Source organism: Mustelus asterias, chromosome 14 (assembly GCF_964213995.1).
Source record: "Mustelus asterias chromosome 14, sMusAst1.hap1.1, whole genome shotgun sequence".
Taxonomy (NCBI): Eukaryota; Metazoa; Chordata; class Chondrichthyes; order Carcharhiniformes; family Triakidae; genus Mustelus; species Mustelus asterias.
The window spans coordinates 97,223,705-97,248,120 of NC_135814.1; the positions used below are offsets into that span (position 1 = coordinate 97,223,705).

The following is a 24,416-nucleotide window of genomic DNA, read 5'->3' on the forward strand; positions in this document are numbered from 1 at the left end:
CACTTTTCTTGAATCATAGTTGAATTTGCCCCGTGTGTGGAATCACTGCTGTAAGTTTATGTTCCAGTGGGTATTGGCACAAGTGCTTCAGAACCATGTATATCATAGAATCATAGAAACTCTACAGTGCAGAAGGAGGCCATTCAGTCCACCGACAATAATCCCACTCAGGCCCTATACCCACAACCCACACATTTACCCCGTCCCTCTAACTTACGCATCCTGGGACACCAAGGGTGAATTTAGCATGGTCAATGCACCTAACCAGCACATCTTTGGACTGAGAGAGGAAACCGGAGCACCCGGAGGAAATCCAACTGTGCTGCCCAATTAAGGTTAATTGAAGATTTTTTAAAAATGAGATGGATGAGACACACTTCACGACCTCTGGGCATTCAAAGCGCTTTCCAGCCAGTCAAACCTGGGGTGAAATTACTGTTAATAGCACAGGAATAGAGCATTCAGAGCCTGTTCCTCCATTCAATTAGATCATGGCAGATCTCCCATCTGTCTTCCTGCCTTGGTTCCATGAGCTGTAACACCGTTGTCTATCAATTTCAGATTTGAAGGAAATTCTTAGAGTAGAATAGAATAGAATAGAGCAGTGGTGGGCAACCTGTGGCCCGGGGGCCACACATGACCCATCAGGGTTCTAAGTGTTGCCCATGAGCCATTTTGTTGACCGTTGCCCATGCACAGGGTCACCAGATCACACTGGTTTCTGGGGTTGCCAGATCACACTGGTTTCTGGGGTTGCCAGATCACACTGGCTTCTGCCCGCACAGTTTTTCTTCCTGAAGGTATGGCTAAAGTGATACGCACGTAAAGCAAGGGCATGTGAAGTGAGGTGCATGCTAATTGCTCACAACATTGACTGTGAGAGCCATGAATTCCCTCTGTGTCCAAGCAAAACATAAATATTTCTTTGCTTTTACCATTTGAAGTTGATAACAGTTCTATTAATATATGAATGTTTAAGCATTTTCCATAACTCATGAAATATCTGCCATGCATGAAATGTATTTAATCTTATTCATAGGGTCATGGCTAGTGAACAAGCCTGATTTCAATCTTGCGGCCCTATGAAGTGAAAAAGAACCACTCATGCGGCCTGCTTACTAGCTTAGGGTGCCCATCACTGGAATAGAACAGAACAGAATAGAATAGAAATAAATATAGAATAGAACTTACAATATAGAATAGAATATAGAATGGAATAGAATATAGAATAAAATAGAATAGAATATACAATATAGAATGGAATATAAAATAGGATACAGAATAGAATATAGAATAGAAGTTACAATATAGAATAGAATGTACAATATAGACTAGAATATAAAATAGAACATAGAATAGAATATAGAATAGAAGTTACAATATAGAATAAAATGTGGAATAAAATAGGATATAGAATGGAATAGAATATACAATATAGAATAGAATATAGAATGAAATAGAACATATTCTATTCTATATTGTATAGTATATACAATATAGAATAGAACATAGAATAGAATATAGAATAAAAGTTACAATATAGAATAGAATATAGATTAAAATAGAATATAGAATAATTTAGAATATAGAATAGAATAGAATAGAATTTGACACCACAGGAAGAGGCCATTCAGCTCATCCTGTGCTGGCTATCTTATGGAGTTATTCAATTCGTCCCACTTCTCCTCTTTCTCCTAGCTCTGCAATTTTTCTTTCCTTTCTATCATTTATTCAGTTCCCTTTTGAAACTTATCATTGAATTTGCTTTCGCCACTTTCTCATGCAGTGAATTCCAGATCATCACGACTTGCAGGATATGTTCTCACCTGCCCTTTGGCTCTTTACCCATTAACCTGAAACCTGTATTGTCGGGTTACTGACCCTCCTACCACTGGAAATGGTTTCTCCCTGTCTACTCAATTAAATAAAAAACAATCTCATGATTTTGTTCGCCTCCAGGAAACCGTTCTGTTCCAAGACCCCCTTGTGAGTGTACGCAGCATCATAAAAATCATTTTACAGCAGGTCATCAAAAAGAAAAGCAATGACTAATGGAACAGAACAGAACTGTTGCCTCTAACCTCACCATGTATGTTGCCTCTCACACACTGCTCCATAGTGGGAAGCCATCTTTTATAGAGAATAGAATATACAATATAGAGAATATTCTACATTCTATATTTTATTCTATGTTCTATTTCATTCTATATTCTATTTTATTCCATATTTTATCCTATAGAACAATTTCACAAAATTCTGAGCTGAAAATTGAGTCATGATGTGGAGATGCCGGCGTTGGACTGGGGTAAACACAGTAACAGTTTTAACAACACCAGGTTAAAGTCCAACAGGTTTATTTGGTAGCAAATACCATTAGCTTTCGGAGCGCTGCTCCTTCGTCAGATGGAGTGGAAATGTGCTCTCAAACAGCAGATTTCCACTCCATCTGACGAAGGAGCAGCGCTCCGAAAGCTAATGGTATTTGCTACCAAATAAACCTGTTGGACTTTAACCTGGTGTTGCTAAATCTGTTACTCTGAAAATTGAGAGCAGTGGATCAACTGGTTGAAAGACTCGATGGTTAAGTTTATTAAAGTTTATTTATCAGTGTCACAATTAGGCTCACGTTAACACTGCAATGACGTTACTGTGAAAATCTCCTAGTCGCCACACTCCGGCGCCTGTTCAGATACACCGAGGGAGAAGTTAGCACGACCAAGGCACCTAACCAGCATGTCTTTCGGACTATGGGAGGAAAATGGAGCACCCGGAGGAAACCCACGCAGACACGGGGAGAACGTGCAGATGCCGCACAGACAGTGACCCAAGCCAGGGATCAAAGCGGGGTCCCTGGCGCTGTGAGGCAGCAGTGCCACCTTTGTGTATGTCATATTAATCAAATAAGAGTCGACAGCATCCATTTTTGACCAGTGTTCTTCCAGCACAGAATGCTGGTGGAGGATAGGTTAATAGCCTGTGTATGGTGTACATGGATTTAAAAAAATCTAACTATGCATTTCAAAATTCAGTCTGGTGAAAGAAAATTGAAATCAAAGCATAGAACTGAGCGACTGACAGATTTTTAGGTCACCTAAGTTTAATGCCAGTTTAAAGGACTCCATTGTTTCAATTAACCAAACGGTTACAAATGGTGTTTTGTTAGACCCTGCTGAATGGTCACATCAGGGAAATGGCTTGGAGGAGTCCAGCAGTGCTTAGGAGCTTAAATAACAGAAGAGATGTGGTGATTTGTCGGGAGTATTGCGGGGACAGTGTCAGCCTTCCACAAAGTTTACGTTAATCTCACCCCTTCACGTAGGCAAGCCCTCCAAACCATTTCCCCCAGAGCTGCTCAAGCCCTTCTCAGTTCCCTACGAAGGTTCAGAGGTAACATGTATGAATTATATAAATAATGTGGAAGCCCTGGGCAAGGTGTTAAGAGGTTTAAAACCACACATCTGCAGGGTCATAAGGTATTTATCTAGAGCGCCAAGGGAGACGTGGAAAGATAAACCCAGCAACTACGGTTTAACCTTAACGGCGGGAAAACTTTTCACAACTATAACCCTGGACAAAGTTTACAGTCATTTGGACAGCATAGATTAATTAAGGAAAGCCAGCACTGACCTGTTAAAAGCAAAGTACGTTCAACTAATTTGACTGAGCTTTTTGATGAGGTGACAGATATTTGATGAGGATAACACTGTCGAGATGGTATAAGTGGACTTGTAAAGGCCATTTGATAAAGATCCTGTATTTTGGGTGACGGTGGCACAGTGATTAGCACTGCTGCCTCACAGCGTCAGGGTCCTAGGTTCAATTCCGGCTCGGGTCACTGTCTGTGTGGAGTTTGCACGTTTTCCCTGTGTCTGCATGAGTTTCCTCCGGGTGCTCCAGTTTCCTCCTACACTCCAAAGATGTGCGGGTTAGGTTGAGTGGCTATGCTACATTGCCCCTTACTGTCAGGGGGATTAGCAGGGTGGGGTAACGGGGATAGGGCCTGGGTGGGAATGTTGTTGGTGCAGGCTCAATGGGCCGAATGGCCTCCTTCTGCACTGTAGGGATTCTATGATCTAAAGTCCCACGTAATAGGCTTGCCAGTGAAGTTGAAGCCCATGAGTAGGGAAAATGGCAGCATGGATACAAAGTTGTATTGAGGGCTGGGAAAAAGAGAGTAATGGTGAACAGTTGTCGTTCAGGTTGGAGCAAGGTACGAAGAAGGGTTTTCAAGATGCATCAGTGATTTAGGCTTGGGTATGCATGGCATAATTTCAAAATTTGCTGATGACACAGGCGTTGAAAGTACTGTGAACTGAGGAGGATAGTGAAAGATGGACTGCAAGAGGACATAGGCTGGTGGAATGGGTGGGAACGTAACGTGCACAGTTTTGGTCCCCTTACTTGGGGAGGGATGTAGTTGCATTGGAGGCAGTTCAGACGAGGTTCACTGGATTGATCCCAGAGATGAGGGGCTTGTCTTACGAAGAGAGATTTGGGCAGGGCAAGGCAATGAGAGGAGATCTAATTGAAGTGTACAGGATGATAAAGGGAATTAACAAAGTAGACTTGGAGGGGCAATCCAGAACAATAACAGAAGAGATGTGGATAAGGGGTAGCAGATTCAGAACGGAGATGAGGGAAAATTATTTCTCTCAAAGGGCCGTGAGTCTGTGGAATTCACTACGCCAGAGTGCGGTGGATGCTGGGACTTTGAGTAAATTTAAGGACGAGGTGGATTTTTAATTAGGAAGGTTTGAAGGGCTATGGTGAATGGGCAGGAAAGTGGAGTTGAGGCCCAGATGAGATCAGCCATGATGGTATTAAATGGTGGGGCAGGCTTGAGGGGCTGAAATGCTGACTCCTGCTCCTAGTTCTTATGATTCTTATGATGACGGCAATTCTAGGCATTAGTCGGGGATCATGGACAGTGGAGAGATACCAATAGATTGGAAACAGGCCGAAGCGATACATTATTCAAATTAGATGATAAGATTAACACAGGTAAGTGCAGACTCATTAATCTTACTTCAATTCTATTTAAAACGCAGGAGAGAAATCTGTCCCATACATGCGGGCTGGATTTTTTTTTTAAATCAAAAAAGGAAAGGATAATGTTGAACTAAGCCACTGAGCTTTTCACATCCTTCCTAAAACCAACATTAAATGAATCACCATCAGAAAATATTCTTGAATAAGCCCGACAGAACTTCAAACTTTCCAAATTCAGTGACTTACGCCCCAACTCACCGCTCATTTATGAGGGACTCATTGAGGGCAATTTTCCCAGGCCCGCCCACCATGGGAATCGTAGCGGGGGGGGGGGGGGGGCAAAAGTCCGTTGACCTCGGGCGGGATTTTTGAATTTTTAGGCGAAAGCACTCAGAAAATCCCACCCAATATTTGCAACACATTCTATCTTTATCCAACTGAATGGGCTAAAGTCCTTTTTCCCAGAGATGCAAGGAAGTAGTTAATAGAATCCCTCCAGTGCAGAAAGAAGCCATTTGGCCCATCAAGTCTGCACCGACCACAATCCCACCCAGGCCCTATCCCCATAACCCCACGCATTTAGCCTAACTAGTCCCCCTGGCACGAAGGGGCAATTTATCATGGCCAATCCACCTAACCCACACATATTTGGACTGTGGGAGGAAACCGCAGCACCCGAAGGAAACCCATGCAGACAGAGGGAGAACGTGCAAACCCCACACAGACTCAAGCCAGGAATCGAACCCGGGTCCCTGGTGCCGTGAGGCAGCAGTGCTAACCATTGTGAAGCCGTGCCGTCCCGTGTGATGAGGAAATCACTTGGAGGACTCGCAAACCATGAGGATATTGAATGAACATAAACACTGCTGGTAGGTCTGTTGCCAGGTCTCTGTCCAGCTCAGGGGCAGAAGAAACAGCTCAGCTCAAGCGGCTTGCTGCATTAGGTTAAAAACTAGCACACGCACCAACAATAAAATGTCATCATCCTATCATCCTTCACCCCCTTTTACCCTCGCACCACTGAAAGCACTTCCACTGAACCTCACCTCCTCGCCTCAAAAAGAAACATGAAATAGGATCATAGAGTGAAATCATAGGAATCATAAAGTTCCTACAATGCAGGAGGCGACCATTCGGCCCATCAAGCCTGCACCGATAACAATCTCACCCAGGCCCTAGCCCCGTAACCCCACGTATTTACCCTGCTAATCCCCCTGACACACACTAAGGGGTAACTTGTCATGGCTTACATTAGCACAATCAACTTAACCTGCACATCTTTGGACTGTGGGAGGTAAACCAGAGCACCCAGAGGAAACCCGGGTTATGGGGGAGGCGATGGCCTAGTGGTATTATCGCTGGATTATTAATCCAGAAACTCAGCTAGTGTTCTGGTGATCTGGATTGAATCCCACCATGGCAGATGGTGGAATCTGAATTCAATGAAAAAAAATCTGGAATTAAGAATCTACTGTGACCGTGAAACCATTGCCGATTGTCGGAAAAACCTATCGAGTTCACTAACGTCTTTTAGGGAAGGAAACCTGCCATCCTAACTCGGTCTGACCGACATGTGACTCCAGAGCCACAGCAATGTGGTTGACTCTCAATTGCACTCGGGCACTAGGATTGGGCAATAAATGCTGGCCAGCCAGCGACGCCCGTGTCCCACGAATGGATAAAAAAATCCAGTAAGGAGTCTAACAACACCAGGTTAAAGTCCAACAGGTTTATTTGGTAGCAAACGCCACTAGCTTTCGATTGCTACCAAATAAACCTGTTGGACTTTAACCTGGTGTTGTTAGACTCCTTACTGTGTTTACCCCAGTCCAACACCGGCATCTCCACATCATAAAAAAATCCACGCAGACATGGGGAGAAGGTGTAAACTCCATACAGACAGTCACCCAAGGCTGGAATTGAACCTGGGTCCCTGGCGCTGTGAGTTAGCAGTGCTTAACCACTGTGCTGCCCAGTTCTGTGGTAAACGCGGTTTATCCGCCCACCCACAGAGATATTTACAGTATTTTATTTTTGAAGATGCAACTTATTGAGGCAAAAAGCTTATAAGAAAATGGATCCCGTGGCTTTCAAACCCAATAAATATGTGGCCAGGAAAAATGATTGCTCAGCAATAACTCTCAAAGGGGGAGGCAGACAATGAGGAGGAATGGGAAGAGACAGGGGGGCTTTATGTTAAAATGCTCTCTGTGGCAGATAATAAAAAAAATCCAACAAAGCTAGGAAATCCATTCTTTCCTTCCTTCCTTCCTCACGCAGGATTTAGCACAAAATAAGGTCACCAGCGTACAAACCTGGAAACAGAACTGGAGAATCTGAAGTTTGTACACGGGGAGGCATAAGGGAGAAGAGTGTCGGCAACGTAAGACGCTGCACAAAGAAGAAAGGGCAAGAGATTCAGCAAACAGTCAACAGAATAAACAAACCAGGAGGAACCCTGCTGGGTGGCTTCAACATCCAAAGGCATTAAGGATGACAAAGGAGCAAGAGAGAGCGACATATAAAAAAAGAATGGGAGGGGATGAAAAGAAAAGATAAAGGGAGAGGGAGAAGAGAGAGAAAAAGATAATGCCTTGATAATGCATCTAAAATATACCTTCGCTTTCATGTGCGCACTATATTTTTAGCTCTTTATCTTAAAGATGCCGCTAATAAAGCAACTCTCAATGGCACACTATCTTCTCTAATAATGAACTTGCCAGAAAATGTGCTCAAGACATAAAACTGTGAAATAAGCAGAGGGTAATAGAATGTCTGGTAATAAGTTGCAAGGCTGTCATTTGATCAGCAAAGCAGTATAGGTGACGTCATAAATCACAAGAGCACAGCTCAAGTAATTTAAAAATTTCAGCAGAGCCCGGAGATTGAATTACCTCTTGAAACTCCATCAAACGTTTGGAATTTTTCACGTTACCATAGCCATTTTGCCCATTACGGACAGGCTGAGGACAGTGCAGAGTGTCAGGTCAAAGTGAAACATTCACAGGGATAGCAGGAACGTGGCAGCTGAGGATATAGGGCACTCGTTTTGTGTGCTGTGCACCCTGGGCTGGATCTTTTCCTCCCTCTCCGCGGTGTGTTTTAGACAGCAGCGGGGCGCGGCGTGCCTCTCAATGGCGGCGGGGTCTTATGGGACGCCATTGTCAATGGTGGTGGGCAGGTTCCCGACGCTTGAGAGCTGCTGGACGCCCTCCAGCACTCGAGTGATCAGCCGCCCCACCATTCAAGGTGGGAGCCAGCCACCTGAAAACAAAGGTTGTGAGGGGCCAGGGCAAGGTAACTTGTTTTCGCTGTGTTAAAAATAAAAAGCCACAGGGGCTGAGCCATGATCCTGGAGCGCCAATCCCTCCAAGGATAGCCAGCAGCCGCAACTGTGGCCCAACAACCATTTGTGGTACATGGGCGTCGCTGGCTGGCCAGCATTTATTGCCCATCCCTAGTTGTCCTTGTTCTGAGGGCAGTTGAGAGTCAACCACATTGCTCTGGAGTCACATGTAGGCCAGACCAGGTAAGCATGGCAGATTTCCTTCCCTCAAGGACATTAGTGAACCAGATGGGTTTTTCCAACAATCGATAATGGTTTCACGGTCATCAGGAGATTCTTAATTCCAGATGCCTTTTTTTATATTGAATTCAAATTCCACCATCTGCCGTGGCGAGATTCGAACCCGGGTCCCCAGAACACTAGCTGAGCTTATGAATTAATAATCTAGCGATAATACCACTAGGCCATCGCCTCCCCGTTGAACGCATCCCTTGCCATTGGGTAACCCGTGGTGGGGGTGTGTCATCATCAGGACCGTAAGATCCCACCACTCCGGACGGCAGCAAGATTTTGGTGCCTGATTCTAGACGGCAACAGGGTTTTCCAGCAACCCAGCTGAGAAACATACAATGTCATCCTAGCATGCACATGTGCACAGCATAGAGATATCATTATGATTTGAGTCCTACAAACAGGAATAGACCAATCAGCCGCTGCACCATTGAATTAGGTAAGTTTAAACTTCATTAATTAGTGTCGCAAGTAGGCTTACCTTCACACTGCAATGAAGTTACAGTGAAAATCCCCCGGTCGCCACACTCCGGCGCCTGTTGGGTACACTGAGGGAGAATTTAGCATGGCCAATGCACCCTAACCAGCACGTCTTTCGGACTTGGGAGGGAACCGGAGCACCTGGAGGAAACCCACGCAGACACGGGGTGAACATGCAAATTCCACACAGACAGTGACCCATGCCAGGAATCGAACCCGGGTCCCTGGTTGTGTGAGGCAACAGTTCTAACCACTGTGCCACCCACACAGTTGACCTACATCTTAATTCCCCTTTACTCACCTTGCTTCCTTAATCCTAAATACCCTGGCCTAACGGAAATCTATTAATCTCAGTTTTTAAAATACACCTAGACTGAATATCTTTTTCGGGTGAGGGCTCCAAAGTTCCACTATCCTTTGTACAAAGATCCGTTTCGCACATCTTGCATAAGTCAATAAGACAATAATCTCTCCCTCAATGTCAACAAAATGAAGGAGATAGTCATTGGCTTCAGGAAGCCCAGTGGAGGGCATGCCCCTGCCTACATCAACAGGGACGAAGTGGAAATGGTCGCCAGCTTCAAATTTTTAGGTGTCCAGATCACCAACAACCTGTTCTGGCCCCCCCATGCCAACACTATAGTGGAGAAAGCCCACCAATGCCTCTATTTTCTCAGGAGGCTAAGGAAATTTGGCATGTCAGCTACGACTTTCTCCAACTTATACAGATGCACCATAGAAAGAATTCTTTCTGGTTGTATTGTGAGTATGGTATTGGTATGGCTCCTGCTCTGCCCAAGGCTGCAAGAAACTACAAAGGGTCATGAATGTAACCCAGTCCATCACACAAACCAGCCTCTCATCCATTGACTCTGTCTACACTTCCCGTTGCCTTGGCAAAGCAGCCAGCATAATCAAGGACCCCCACGCATCCCAGACATTCTCTCTTCCACATTTTTCCGTCGGGAAAGATACAAAAGTCTGAGATCACGTACCAATCGACTCAAGAACAGCTTCTTCCCTACTGCCATCAGACTTCTGAATGGATCTACCTCGCACTAGGTTGATCTTTCTCTACACCCTAGCTATGACTGTATCACTACATTCTGCACTCTCTCCTTTCCTTCTCTATGAATGGTATGCTTTGCCTTTATAGCACGCAAGAAACAATACTTTTCACTATATACTAATACATGTGACAATAATAAATCAAATCAAAATTTTAAAAAGTCATGTCATATGCACAGACCACCCACTTTTTAAAGAAAAACTGAATGTACATTACCAATTCTCGAGGCACAAAGACGTCATCATGACGTGCAACCACTAGAGAAACAGTCTCTCCTTGTTTCGTACTGCGTAGCATTGCGACCAGCTCCTCCTGAGCCTTCCCCGTTATGTCGATGCCATTTACCTGTTGGGACAATAACATTCAGCAATGAACATATTGCCGACAAGTGGAACAGAGAGAAGCACAAGATAAACACGGCCCAAAAGACGATGAAGAGTAACTACATCAGGTCGAATATCCTTTACCAGAAAACCCAACACATCCAGAAACTGCACCTTTTTTTGAAACTCATCAACTTTCAGCGCAGGATGACGGTGACCAGAGCTCATAGAAATATAGACTCCCTACAGTACAGAAGGAGGCCATTCAGCCCATCGAGCCGACACTGACAACAATCCCACCCAGTCCCTATCCCTGTAACCCCACGTATTCACCCTGCAAATTCCCCTGACACAAAAGGGATTTTCCAGCCATGCTCGCCCCAAAGACCAAGGAAAATCCCGCCCAAGGTCAATGGACCTTTTCATGGTCCCCCACCCCTGCTACGATTCCTGTGGTGGGCGGGATGGGAAAATTCACCCCTCAGGGTCAATTTAGCATGGCCAATCCACCTAACCCGCACACCTATGAATGTGGAAACTGGAGCACCGGAAGGAAACCCACGCAGACACGGGGAGAATGTGCAAACTCCACACAGACAGTCACCCGAGGCTGGAATTGAACCCAGGTCCCTGGAGCTGTGAGGCAGCAGTGCTAACCACTGTGCTACCGTGCCGCCCCTTGTGCCACCGTGCTGCTGACACAACCCGACCAACACAAAGCTCGCTGACCGCACCCGACCTTTAGCGTGAGGAGTTTCTAATTGGAGCCAACATGGCTCAAGTCCACTACACCTGATCTTTAGCACTGGAAGTCCAGTATAGTCTGCACTGTTTACCTTGCGACCCCCTCTCCTTTGAGCAGGATCGCAGATAGCGCCATGGGTGGGAACTTAATACATGCACCCTATATTTATTATTCAGAGCTCATCTTTCTTTTCCAGCCTTTGCATTTACTTTAGACTATAGCGAGTCTTGGCTTCAGCCTTTTTAATGTAAGTAGGCCGAGGCCTAACTACAGTCTGAAATTCGAAAGTTCAATTGTCCCCGAGGGTTTCGGATAAATGATAATTTGGCCTGTATTACAATTGAGTTGATCATGTTTTACTCTTTGAGCAGGATTTAAAAAAACATTGAAAACTTAAAGCTAAAGAAGTAAAGGAAAGATTTGTATCGATATGGTGCCTTTCATGAACTCAAGGCATCTCAAAGTGCTTTACACCCAATGAAGCATTTTCGAGGTGTGGAGGTCTTGTGGCACAGTGGTCAGAAGCTCCAGATTCAAGTCCCACTCCAGGACTTGGTGGTCATGAAAGGTGTGCTTGTGACTTGACCAAACAGGTTAATTCTCAGCCTGTAAATCCATCCATTAAGCCTGGCGGTATGAAAGGGAGTGTTTCCTGTCAGCCACCCTGCCGAAGGCAATGGCAAACCACTGCAGTGCTTTACCCAGCACAGTGACAGACCAATCCAATGAAAGTGCATGGTTGCCACTGGCCTCTTAAGGACATGGAAGCGGCAGGAAGAGGAGTCACTGTTGTAAAGTAGGAAATGTGGCAACGAACACAGCTAAGTCCCACATGCGCCAACATGATAATGACCGGATCTGTTTGTGCAGTGTTGTTTGAGGGATAAATAATGACCAGAACACCAGGATGAACTCCCTGCACTTCTTTCGAATAGTTTTTTTTTTACTCGTTCATTCATGGGATGTGGGTGTTACTGGCTGGGCCAGCATTTATTGCCCATCCTAGTTAGCAGTTGTAACATTACTATGGATCTGGAGTCAATCTTGAGAAGATTTCCTTCCCTAAAGGACATTAGTGAACCAGCTGGGTTTTTACAACAATCGACAATGGTTTCACGGTCATTAGTAGATTCCTAATTCCAGATTTTCATTCAATTCAAATTTCACCATCTGCCGTGGCGGGATTCGAACTTGGGTCCCCGAAGAATTGCCCTGGGTCTCTGGATTACTCGTCCAGCGACAATACCATTATGCCACTGCCTCCCCCATAGTTTTGCAGCACTGCTGCCTCACAGCGCCAGGAACCTGGGTTTGATTCCTGGCTTGGGTTACTGTCTGTGCGGAGTCTGCACATTCTCCCCATGTCTGCGTGGGTTTCCTCCGGGTGCTCTGATTTCCTTCCACAGTCAAACAGACGTGCAGGTCAGGTGCATCGGCCGTGCTAAACTCTCCCTCAGTGTATCCGTACAGGCACTGGAGTCTGGCGACTAGGGGATTTTCGCAGTAACTTCACTGTGGTGTTAATGTAAGCCTGCTTGTGACACTAATGAATAAACTTAAAACAGTGCCTTAAGTTCATTTATGTCCACATGAGTGGGTGGAAGAGGCCTCAGTTTAGCTGCTAATCTAAAGACACCACCTTCAACAGTGCAGTACACTTTCAATGCTGCACTCAAGGTTGTCGGCTTTGATTTTGCACTTCTATTTTTGAAACAGGACTTGAATCCACAACTTTCTGACTCAGAGGGGCTAGTTCCATTACCGAGCGATGAGTAAGGCATTCAAAGGGTTAGACAGGAAAGCAGACTTGGAAGAATTCAGATGTGGTTTGTTTTCTGTCTATGAGGTCAATCTTATAGAAGTCGTCCGTTGGCAGTAAGTGAACTTAAGAAATAGTAGTAGGCCATACAGTTCCTCGAACCTGCTCTTCCATCCATCAAAATCATGCATGATCTTCAACCGCAACTTCATCTCCCACAATTCACTGATGATGAGGCATTACCCAGAACAATGATTCACTAGAATGCTACACTTCATGGTGGTTGGAGGTGGACTTCATGTGTATGGAAAAACTGAAACATGAAACTAGCAAACTGCATTAGTGACTTTGGGCTTTGACAAAAGGTCATCTGAACTCGAAACGTCAGCTCTTTCCTCTCCTTACAGATGCTGTCAGATCTGCTGAGATTTTTCAGCATTTTCTCTTTTGGTTGCATTCGTAACTCTCTAACCAAGCAGAGAATTAAAGATATAATCTTTTCTTCCTCTCATTTCCCTCTTTGTAAAGCTAATCACCGATTAGCGGCACGGTGGCACAGTGGTTAGCACTGCGGCCTCACAGTGCTAGGGACCCAGGTTCAATTCCCGGCTTGGGTCACTGTCTATGTGGAGTCTGCACACTCTCCCCGTGTCTCCCTGGGTTTCCTCCGGGTGCTCCAGTTTCCTCCCACAGTCCGAAGATTTGCATGTTAGATGGATTGGCCATGCTAAATTGCCCCTCAGACAGATTAGCAGGGTCAATATGTGGGGTTACGGGGATAGGGCCTGGGTGGGATTGTGGTCAGTGCAGACTCGATGGGCTGAATGGTCTCTTTCGGCATTGTAGGGATTCTATGATGCACCTTTAGTTGCTTGGGGGAGGATGGAGGCGATGGCCTAGTGGTATTATTGCTAGATTATTAATCCAGAAACTCAGCTAATGTTCTGGGGTCCCAGGTTCGAATCCCGCCACGGCAGAGGGTGAAATTCGAATTCAATAAAAAATATCCGGAATTAAGAATCTACTGATGACCATGAAACCGTTGTCGATTGTCGGAAAAACCCATCTGGTTCACTAATGTTCTTTAGGGAAGGAATTCTGGTCTGGCCTACATGTGACTCCAGAGCCACAGCAATGTGGTTGACTGTCAACTGCCCTCTGAAAAAGGGCAACTAGGGATGGGCAATAAATGGTGACCAGCCAGCGACGCCCATGTCCCACGAATGAATAAAAAAAAGTCGACCTTCCACATCTTTATTGTGCAGCCATGAGAAAAAGTTTACATCCTACTTAATATTCCCGATCAGACAATTTCTTCTCCCTTTAGGGAATGCATCTCTATATGAAGGATTGCGAAATGGTCAAAAAAACTGCCTTGAAAGGAATTGAATGTGGTTAGGACCTCATAAACATCCGTGTAAGATCCGGATAACACTGAACATTATTTCAAGTTAGACTACAACGACAGATCAGATACACAGGGCCTAATGTTCACTCCCAAGTGTGGGGTCAGGAGTCTCAGTGAAAGGGATGGGGGCTCATATTCATTCCGGGGTGGGTGTTAACAGGAATCAGGCCTGCCCCCTTGAAACAGTGCGGAAGTGAGCTGTTTAATAGGCCTGTCCCGGTGCTCCAGGACTTTGTCCCAACTGTAAAAGGAAAACCCAGAAAAGGTCCATTTCTGCACACACTCCCCATTCTCTGGCGTGAATGGCGAGTACCGCGTTCGTAAGGGGCAAAACTTCTGGAATCAGGACTGCGGTGTCATTTTGGTTCAGGTGTGTGTCGCTTCCATTGTGGCATAATTTGGACTTCAGGGGCAATTGAGGAAGAGGAATGCCAGAAGGGATGGATGTCTTCACACTCGGAGTGGGCAGCCTGGTAGCACAGTGGTTAGCATTGCTGCCTCACAGTGCCAGGGACCCAGGTTCAATTCCGGCCTCGGGTCACTGTCTGTATGGGGTCTGCACATTCTCCCCGTGTCTGCACGGGTTTCCTCCGGACGCTCCGGTTTCCTCTTACAGTCCGAAAGATGTGCTGGTTAGGTGCATTGGCCATGCTAAATTCTCCCTCAGTGTACCCGAACAGGTGCTGGAGTGTGGCAACTAGGTGCCTGCACGTTCTCCCCGTGCCTGCATGGGTTTCCTCCGGGTGCTCCGGTTTCCTCCCACAGTCCAAAGATGTGCGAGTTAGGTTGATTGGCCACGCTAAATTGACCCTGTCAGGGGATTAGCAGTGTAAATATGTGGGGTTATGGGAATAGGTCAGTGCAGACCCGATGGGCTGAATGGCCTCCTTCTGCACTATGGACATTCTATGATTCTATTCCATTCTAATTATACCAGTCTTTAATCTGGGTGACTGGGCATCTACTATGAAACCACTCTGCTATTCAACTTCAATCTGGCTCAGACCTAGCAATTCAAGTCACAAAGGTAGATCTCCTTACTTATGTTTGTTAATGTGTTGTTCATAAGCGGCATTAAAGGGTAACAAGACAATTAAAATGGTGGGTTATACCAGAGCTCTTTACTTACAAGAAACACCTCAATAATTTGACAATGGGATTTCTCAAATTGGAGCTTGTGCATATAAAGAATGAATTACAAGCAAGAATAGGTCACTTGGCCCCACTCTGCCATTCAATAAGATCGTGGATGATCTGATTGTAACCTCAACCCCATATTCCCAGCTACCTCCGATCGCCTTTCACCTTCTTGCTTGTCAAGAAACTATCTCTGCCTTAAAAGTATTCAAAGGTTTTTCTTCCACCGCCTTTTGAGGAAGAGAGTTCCAAAGACTCACCACCCTCAGAGGAAAATATTCTCCTCATCTCTGTCCTAAATGGGCGACCCTTTACTCTTAAACAGTCAGGGACCTCCTAGTTCTAGATTCTCCCAAAAAAGGAAGCATCCTTTCCAGATCCGCTCTGCCAATGCCCCTCAGAATCTCACATGTTTCAAGCGACGATGGTGGTAGTGTGTTACAGGGAGTCTGGGTTGCTATGCTAACATGCACTTTTACATGAATGTTGCAGTCTGGAGCTATAGATAGTAATGTTCAAGACTCCAACTTTCTTTCCATCACATGGCTGATCAGAAATCTCCCCCGCTCTCGTAGCCTGTCACTGGCCTTCTGTTGGAAGAATCTGCAGGTTCATAATCAACTCGTTTGTTAAGAACGTTCCTCCCTTGGTCATTAAGTCCTGTGACGGCACTCAAATTTGGAGCTTCTGGCTCAGATGCACTGACACTCGCCCCTGCGGCACAAGATCTCCTCAGTTTGTGCATAAAGACTATTATGCACAATTTTGAATGATCATTTACTGCTTCCAAATACAGTAATAAGCAGGTACAATAGTGATTATAGGGTCATACAGTGCAGAAGAGGCCCTTCGGCCCATTGAGTCTGAACTGATTTGCGAGAAACGCCTGACCTTCCTCCTAATCCCATCTATCAGCACTTGGCCCAGAGCCTTGAATGTTATGATGAGCCAAGTGCTCATCCAGGTACTTTTTAAAGGGTGTGAGGCAATCCGCCTCTACCACCCTCCCAGGCAGTGCATTCCAGACCGTCACCACCCTCTGGGTAAAAAAGTTTTTCCTCACATCCCCCCTAAACCTCTTGCCCCTCACCTTGAACCTATGTCCCCTCATGATTGACCCTTCAACTAAGGGGAACAGCTGCTCCCTATCCACTCTGTCCATGCCCCTCATAATCTTGTACACCTCAATAAGTTACTGGACAAATAATCCAGGGAACTAAAGGTTAGATCCCACGATGGCAGCTTGAGAATTTAAATTTAGATTAAAAAAAATAAAAGTTGTCTCTAAAAATGACTTTTGGATTGTTGTAGAAACCTAACTATCTCATCACTCTCCTTCAGGGAAGAAACCAGCCATCTATAATCAGTCTGGCTGCATGGGACTCCAGCTGGGGGAGGGAGTGGCGTAGTGGCACTGTCACTGAACTAGTAGACCCAGGGTAAGGCTCTGGGGATCCGGGTTCAAATCCCACCACGGAAGATGGTGAAATTTGAATTCAATAAAAATCTAGAATTAAAAGCCCAATGATGACCATGAAACCATTGTCAATTGTTGTAAAAACCCATCTGGTTCACTAATGTCCTTTAGGGAAGGAAATTTGCCATCCTTACCTGGTCTGGCCTACATGTGACTCCAGAGACACAGCAATGTGGTTGACTCTGAAATGGCTGAACAAGCCACTCAGTTCAAGGGCAGTTAGCTTGAAGTTTAATGTTTATTTATTAGTGTCACAAATAGGCTTACATTAACACTACAATGATGTTACTGTGAAAATCCCCTATTCGCCACACTTGTTCAGGTACACCGAGGGAGAATTTAGCATGGCCAATGCACCTAACCAGCACATCTTTCAGACTGTAGCAGGAAACCAGAGCATCCGGAGGAAACCCATGCAGACACGGGGAGAATGTGCAGACTCCACACAGACAGTGACCCATGGCTGGAATCGAACCCAGGTCCCTGACGCTGTGATGCAGCAGTGCTAACCACTGTGCCACCGTGCTGCCAGGATGGGCAATAAATGCTGGCTCAGCCAGTGATGTCCACATCCCAAGAATGAATTTTTTAAAAGCTCCATACTGACTGCCTATGAATTGGTTTTGTAAGCCACTTAATTGTAACAAACCAGGAGAAAGAACAGGGATACACCAGGCAGACGACAGCCATTTGAGGAGACACAACATTATCTTCACGGAGCAACTAGGAACGAGCAATAAATACCAGCCTTGTCAATGGTGTCCACAACACAAAAAGGCATCAGTAAAAAATGACAATCATAGTACTCCCTTCTAAACAAGGCACACAGTAGTTGGAACAAAAGGGATCCCTTAGAAAGCACTTCCCAAGTATTGCGTTCCACTTATCGCTTTTTCTTTTAAATTACGAGGAGGACACTTTGATCTGAGAGTGATGAACTGAAAGAAAAATCAGCTCGCTCTCATTTCCTGAGTAATGTATATCCCTCTAGGGCCTCGCCTCAACCTCCATCTCAGCCAGGATTAAATCGTAGGTCACTCCTCCCAAGTAGACAGAACCTTTAAACTCTTTGTCACACACGGAGCATTTTACTTCCATTGCTGACACGGTGATGACAGTCCTGACCGCACTGAGCCAGTTCTGGGCGACAGGGGCAGATATATAATTTCGGTAATGGGATGACGAGAATGCCGAGGCTACCAATCTGACCCCAGTTCTACTCTTTTCATCAGATGCATTTCTTGCAGCTTGCGGCAAGCCCCAGACGTCTCAGGTCTCAAGATTCGGCCACACACTCAAAATTCCCAATAGATCTCGAATCGAAGGTTTCAAATTTTTTCGTGAAAGTGAAAAAAAATGAACACCCAATGCGTGAATGGCATGAAAGGACTGCGGATAATGGGAGAACATTAAGCAGGCAGACGATGTGACAAGACCAGCTGTATAAATAATCCCTAAGGTTCTTCAATTCAGTCCAGACTTGTGCTGCTATTGATATGCCTCAAGCTTCTGCCAGTATCCTTTTGGATCTGTGCCAGGACACATGAAGTACCACCCAGGTAGAAAGGCTCCATCAAACCAGTCAACGGGGCATGCCATAGTTGTCTGCATTGCATCTACCTGCTTGATGCAAACTGAGGTCAGGAGCTCAGCATAGGCCTATGGTGGTAATAAGAAGTGATATTCGTGCCCAAGATTGACGATTCATCATTGCAACGAGTAGCCCGGGAGCCGTTCCATCTCTTGAATTGTGGGGAAGATTCACCCTTGACCTGCCTTTCTTTTTCCAACATTTGCCCAGTTTGTCCATTGCTGGACAATGCTGGACAGGGCGGCACGGTGGCACAGTGGTTAGCACTGCTGCCTCACAGCGCCAGGGACCCGGGTTCGATTCCCAGCTTGGGTCACTGTCTGTGCGGAGTCTGCACGTTCTCCCCATGTCTGCGTGGGTTTCCTCCGGGTGCTCTGGTTTCCTCCCACAGTGACCCAAACAGGCGCTGGAATGTGGCGACTAGGGGAATTTCACAGTAACTTCATTGCAGTGCTAATGCTTGTGACAAACAAATAAACTATTTCCAGCGCTGCCTATTAGCCCCTGAAAAAGAAGTAAATCGAAGACAAAAGCAAAGAAAAACTGAAATAAACTCAGAAAATGCTGCAAATTACTCAGCAGGTCTGGCAGCATACTGCGGACAGAGTGAAAAAATGACTGAGGTCAAGGACATTTCTTCAGAGTAAGACAATCTGAAGCTAATGACTGCATCCTCTCTCTCTCTCCACCCCCGCCGGTATTTCCACACCCTGTGGTCAACACTCAGCATCTAAGCTCAAAATCTGCTTCCCAAGCAAAGTATGAAAGAGGGAAACAGGCCAACATTTATATACTGACTTTCATGACTTCAGGATGACCCAATGCACTACACAGTCAGTTAATTACTGGTTTGCTGTCCTAATGTCGGACACACGGTAGCCAATTTGGGGACGGCTGCGTCCCACGAACCGCAATGAGATAATGACTGGATGATCTAATTTAGTGGTAGTGGTTGAGGGGTAAATATCGCCTGGAATGTCAGGGAGAACCCCCCTGCCCTTTGAAATAGTGTCACGGGATCTTTACACAGAAGGCCGTGCCTCAGTTTTACACTGCATACAAGAGACGCCACCAACAGTGCAGTATGCTGCCAGACCTGCTGAGAGATCTTCAGCATTTTCTGTCTTTATTTCAGATTTGTTTTTGCTTTTGTCTTCGATTTACTCCTTTTTTAGGGGCTGATAGGCAGCGCTGGAAATATCACTTCTTATTTCCACCATCAGCCTATGCTGAGCTCCTGACCTCAATCTACACCAAGCAGGTAGATGCAATGTAGACAACGATGGCATGCCCTGTTGGCCAGTTTGATCGAGTGGGTGGTACCTCATGTGTCCTGGCACAGATCCAAAAGGATATTGGCAGAAGCTTGAGGCATGACAATAGCAGCCCAAGTCTGGACTGAATTGTGGAACTTTAGGGATTATCAATGCACTGGCGTGTTAGCCTAGACTTATGCTCAAGTCCCTTGAGTGGCCAGGACTTGAGACCAAGTAACCTTTTGATTCAGAGGCTGGAGGGGCTGAATGGCCTATTCCTGTTCTTAAGTTATATGTATGTTCTTAAGCATGTGGATAAGTTACTGTCATTTTGCACAGACAGGAATATTCGTCTCAACTGTTCTATACTTTGCAATCATTAAGTTCCGATGCAATATATTTTAAAAGGTGTTTCTTGTTCCCTCCAGCCTCCCCCAAATGACAAACTGGGCAAATGTTGGAAAAAGGTGAGTCAAGGGTGAATCTTTCTTCCCCATAATTAGAATCGTAGAAACCTTACAGTGCAGAATAAGGCCATTCGGCCCTTCGAGTCTGCACCAACAACAATCTCACCCAGGCCCCATCCCCGCAACCCCACATATTTGCCCCGCTAATTCCTCTAACCTAAGCATCCCGGACACGAAGGGGCAATTAAGCATGACTAATCAACCTAACCCACACATCTTTGGACAGTGGGAGGAAACCGGAGCACTCGGAGGAAACCCAAGCAGACATGGGGAGAACATACAAACTCCACACAGACAGTGACCCAAGCCAGGAATTGAACCCTAGTCCCTGAACCTATGAGGCAGCAGTGCTAACCACTATGCCACCGTGTAATTCAAGAGATGGAATGGCTCCCGGGTTACTCATTGCAATGATGATTCATCACTCTTGGGCGCGAACAAGGTTTTCAAAATCAGATCCAGTTTTATCAGGAACGGGGACAAAAAAAATCAGAACGCTGCCAATTGCAATCATTCATGGAGGTGCTGAGCTGTGTTCGTTTGCTTTGCCCTTTATCTTTGCTCCATAAAATTTGGGTAACGAATGGGAGACATTGGAGGCTCGTTGCACCGTTGGGAATTTTGCGATGGTGAATTTCTTTTGTTCCTGAGTGATCATGTAAACAAGCAATTATCCTGCCGACAGCTGCACTAAGGCCTGTTTAATTTCCCCACACGGTAACTTTGTCCTAAGCACTGTTATTGCAATTATGTACGTCACAAATGAAATCCACATCAATCAGCCAAATGCACGTTCATGTCCCTCCTCCTCCTTTTCTCTTTTCTGCTCGTGGTGGTGTTGATTTATCCTGGGCTGCGAGTTCGTGACAACTATCCAGTAGCTCACCAAAATGACCACTCTACCCATACTAGCCTGGAGTGTCTCAGCAGACTTCCCAGCAGACCCAACATCAACATGCCTCTTAGCAGAAGGTTCTAGATTCAAGCCCCACTCCAGGAACTTGAATACAAATCTAGGTCAATGCTCTGATGCAATGCTAAGGCAGCATTGTACATAGAACATAGAACAGTACAGCACAGAACAGGCCCTTCGGCCCACGATGTTGTGCCGAGCTTTATCTGAAACCAAGATCAAGCTATCCCACTCCCTATCATCCTGGTGTGCTCCATGTGCCTATCCAATAACCGCTTAAATGTTCCTAAAGTGTCTGACTCCACTATCACTGCAGGCAGTCCATTCCACACCCCAACCACTCTCTGCGTAAAGAACCTACCTCTGATATCCTTCCTATATCTCCCACCACGAACCCTATAGTTATGCCTGATGTACTGATGGAGATATTGTCTTTCTGAGTAAGAAGTCTCGCAACACCAGGTTAAAGTCCAACAGGTTTATTACGGCTGAGGTCAAGGACCTTTCTTCAGAGTAAGACAATCTGAGGCTAATGAATGCATTCTCTCTCTCTCTCCACCCCTGCTGATATTTCCACACCCTGGGGTCAACATTCAGCGTTTAAGCTCAAAATCTGCTTCCCAAGAAAAGTATGAAAGAGGGCAACAGATCAGCTTTTATATACTGACTTTCATGACTTCAGGATGACCCAAAGCATTTCGCAGTCACTTAATTACTGGTTGCTGTCCTAACGTAGGACACACCTGAAGTAGCAACACTCTGAAAGCTCGTGATTCCAAATAAACTTGTTGGACTTTAACCTGGTGTTGTGAGACTTCTTACTGTGCCCACCCCAGTCCAACACCGGCAACTCCACCTCTTGTCTTTCCAAAGAGATGCTAAACTAAGGCCTTAACTTAGATGCTAAACTACCTTCTCCAGTAGATGGTAAAGATCCAGTTATTTTGAAAAAGAGCAAGAGAGTTCTCCCCAATGTCCTGGCTAACATCTGCCCTTTAACCAATACCTAAAAGCAGACAAACTGGTCATTTATCACATTGCTGACTGTGGGGCCTTGCTGCGTGCAAATTGGCTGTCACATTCTCTACATTATAACAGCGACTACACTTCAAAAATATACCCCATTGGCTGCACAGGACTTTCTGACATCATGAGGTCCCTAATGGTACTTTCCAAATGCAAGCCTTTCTTTATAGACGGGCAATTTTCAGTAGAGAGTTCTGGCACAACAATCAGGAGCAAGGTAAGAGCAAATTACTGCGGATGCCAGAATCTGAAACGGAAACAGAAAATGCTGGAAAATCTCAGCAGATCCGACAGCATCTATGGAGAGAGAATAGAGCCAATCTTTGGAGTCTGGATAACCCTTCGTCAGAGCTGAAGCCAAAAATAATAGGATGAGATTTATACTGTGTGGGGGTGGGGGGTTATTATAATTGACCAAGCCGACAAAGGCAATGTAAATGATGGTGATAAAGGCTAGGACTGGTGCTAATAACGTCCATTAAGAGGTCAGAATGTATGAATGGCAGAACAAAGGTGCAGAGTGTCAAAGGACAACCTGAAGCAGAAGGGAGAAGCGAGATGGAAAGTGAGATTTGGAAATAGACAAACGAAATGATGGACAAATTAAAAATGAAACAAATTAAAATTAAAAATACATAATAAGTGACAAAAATGCAGTAATAAGATAAAAAGAATAAAATAAATAAATGGAGTAAAATAAATAAATCAGGAGAGAGGACTGTATTCAACGTTTCCTCTCCATTTTCCCATGATTGGGGCCATGCCTTCCACCATTGCCTGTGTCAAGGTCAACTAATCCAGTGTAGGCCAAACATCAAACTTGAGTCATTCAGATTTATACAGCTCAGCACCACCCTTACCCACTAAGCTCAGGAAGCTGAGAGCAAAACTTGTTCAAACTAAATTTAACTCAACTCCTTCAAACAAGCTCTTGATTGTTATAAAGATTTTCGAATGCGTGGGAGAAAGGTAGGAGGAAGTTTTTTTTGGATAATCGTTCTGGAATATTCCTTGAAGGACAGATATGCCAGTCAGAACTCGGATCCTCAGGGTCCTTTTTTTTTTGGTAGGCTGGATTTTTTTCCACCTGCCCCTTGGAAAAGGTACAAACATTCTGAAGGACAGACTGAAATCTACTCATTTATAATCTAATTTATTGCAGAGGAAAGGGTTTGTGAGGGCAAGGAAGACAGAAAAATATGTGCCTTGGGAACGCAGTAAGTCTTTTAACACAGAAAGTGAAGCAAAAGGAAAAAAATGGAAGGCTTATTTTATTAATGCACTGAGTACATGGGGGAAAAGGCACGGAAATGGAATTAGAATTGGAGACTCAGAAACTCCTGGCTTGGATTTGCAAAAAAAAAAAAGAAGCCCAAATTTACAGCGGTTTCCCTTCCAATTTTTCCGATTGGGAACTTAACTGGGAAATTTCCTGAAAATGCCATTAGCAAATGTCGGAATGTAACTCTAGTGTAACAGCAAGTACAGATCAGCATAAACAACAGGAGGCTTGTGTGGAAAAAGCATAATTTTTCTTCCTCCCCATCCCATTGATGCTTGGAACGGTTCAAAGTCACCAGGTGATCATTCGTAAGCACAGCATTTAAGAAAATTAAGGCGTGGGAACTTCTCTTTTTAATTCAATGGATTCTGAGGCCGTAAAAGCTGCGAACACACAGAGTGTGTGGTGAAATAATGTTAAAGTCGAACGGTCATAGAACACCAGACTTTGGGTTCTGCTGCATCTAGACAGATGTTTGGGTGTAAATTTACAGCAATTAAGGCTGCTTTGCAGGCAGGAAACACACACCGTCTGTTCTTTGGCTTTGGGTATGGAGGTGCATTGAAGAGCCAAGTGCGGTTAAGGTGCAAACAATTGAGAAAATCCACACATGGAGGTGTTTCAACGTTTAAAGTTCTAGAGTTTATTTATTCATTATTTATATAATGTAAGTAGGCTGACATTAACACTGCAATGAAGTTACTGTGAAAATCCCCTAGTCGCCACACTCCGGCGCATGTTCGGGTAACACTGAGAGAAACTTTAGCACGGCCAATGCACCTAACCAGCGCGTCTTTCAGGCAGTGGGAGGAAACCGGAGCACCCGGAGGAAACCCACGCAGACACGGGAGAACACGCAAACTCTGCACAGACGGTGACCCAAGCCAGGAATCGAAGCTGGGTCCCTGGCGCTGTGA

General features: G+C 45.2%; 1 protein-coding gene across 5 annotated transcripts in view; it reads right to left on the reverse strand.

The window, feature by feature from the left end:
* The window catches only part of LOC144503886 (partitioning defective 3 homolog B-like), a 1,029,287-nt gene that overhangs the window by 557,519 nt on the left and 447,352 nt on the right, over nt 1-24,416 (reverse strand). For all 5 annotated transcript variants that reach the window (XM_078228918.1, XM_078228917.1, XM_078228921.1 and 2 more), the window contains one exon: nt 10,332-10,460. In XM_078228918.1, the coding sequence (XP_078085044.1) occupies nt 10,332-10,460 (129 nt within the window). The remainder of the gene's footprint in view (nt 1-10,331; nt 10,461-24,416) is intronic.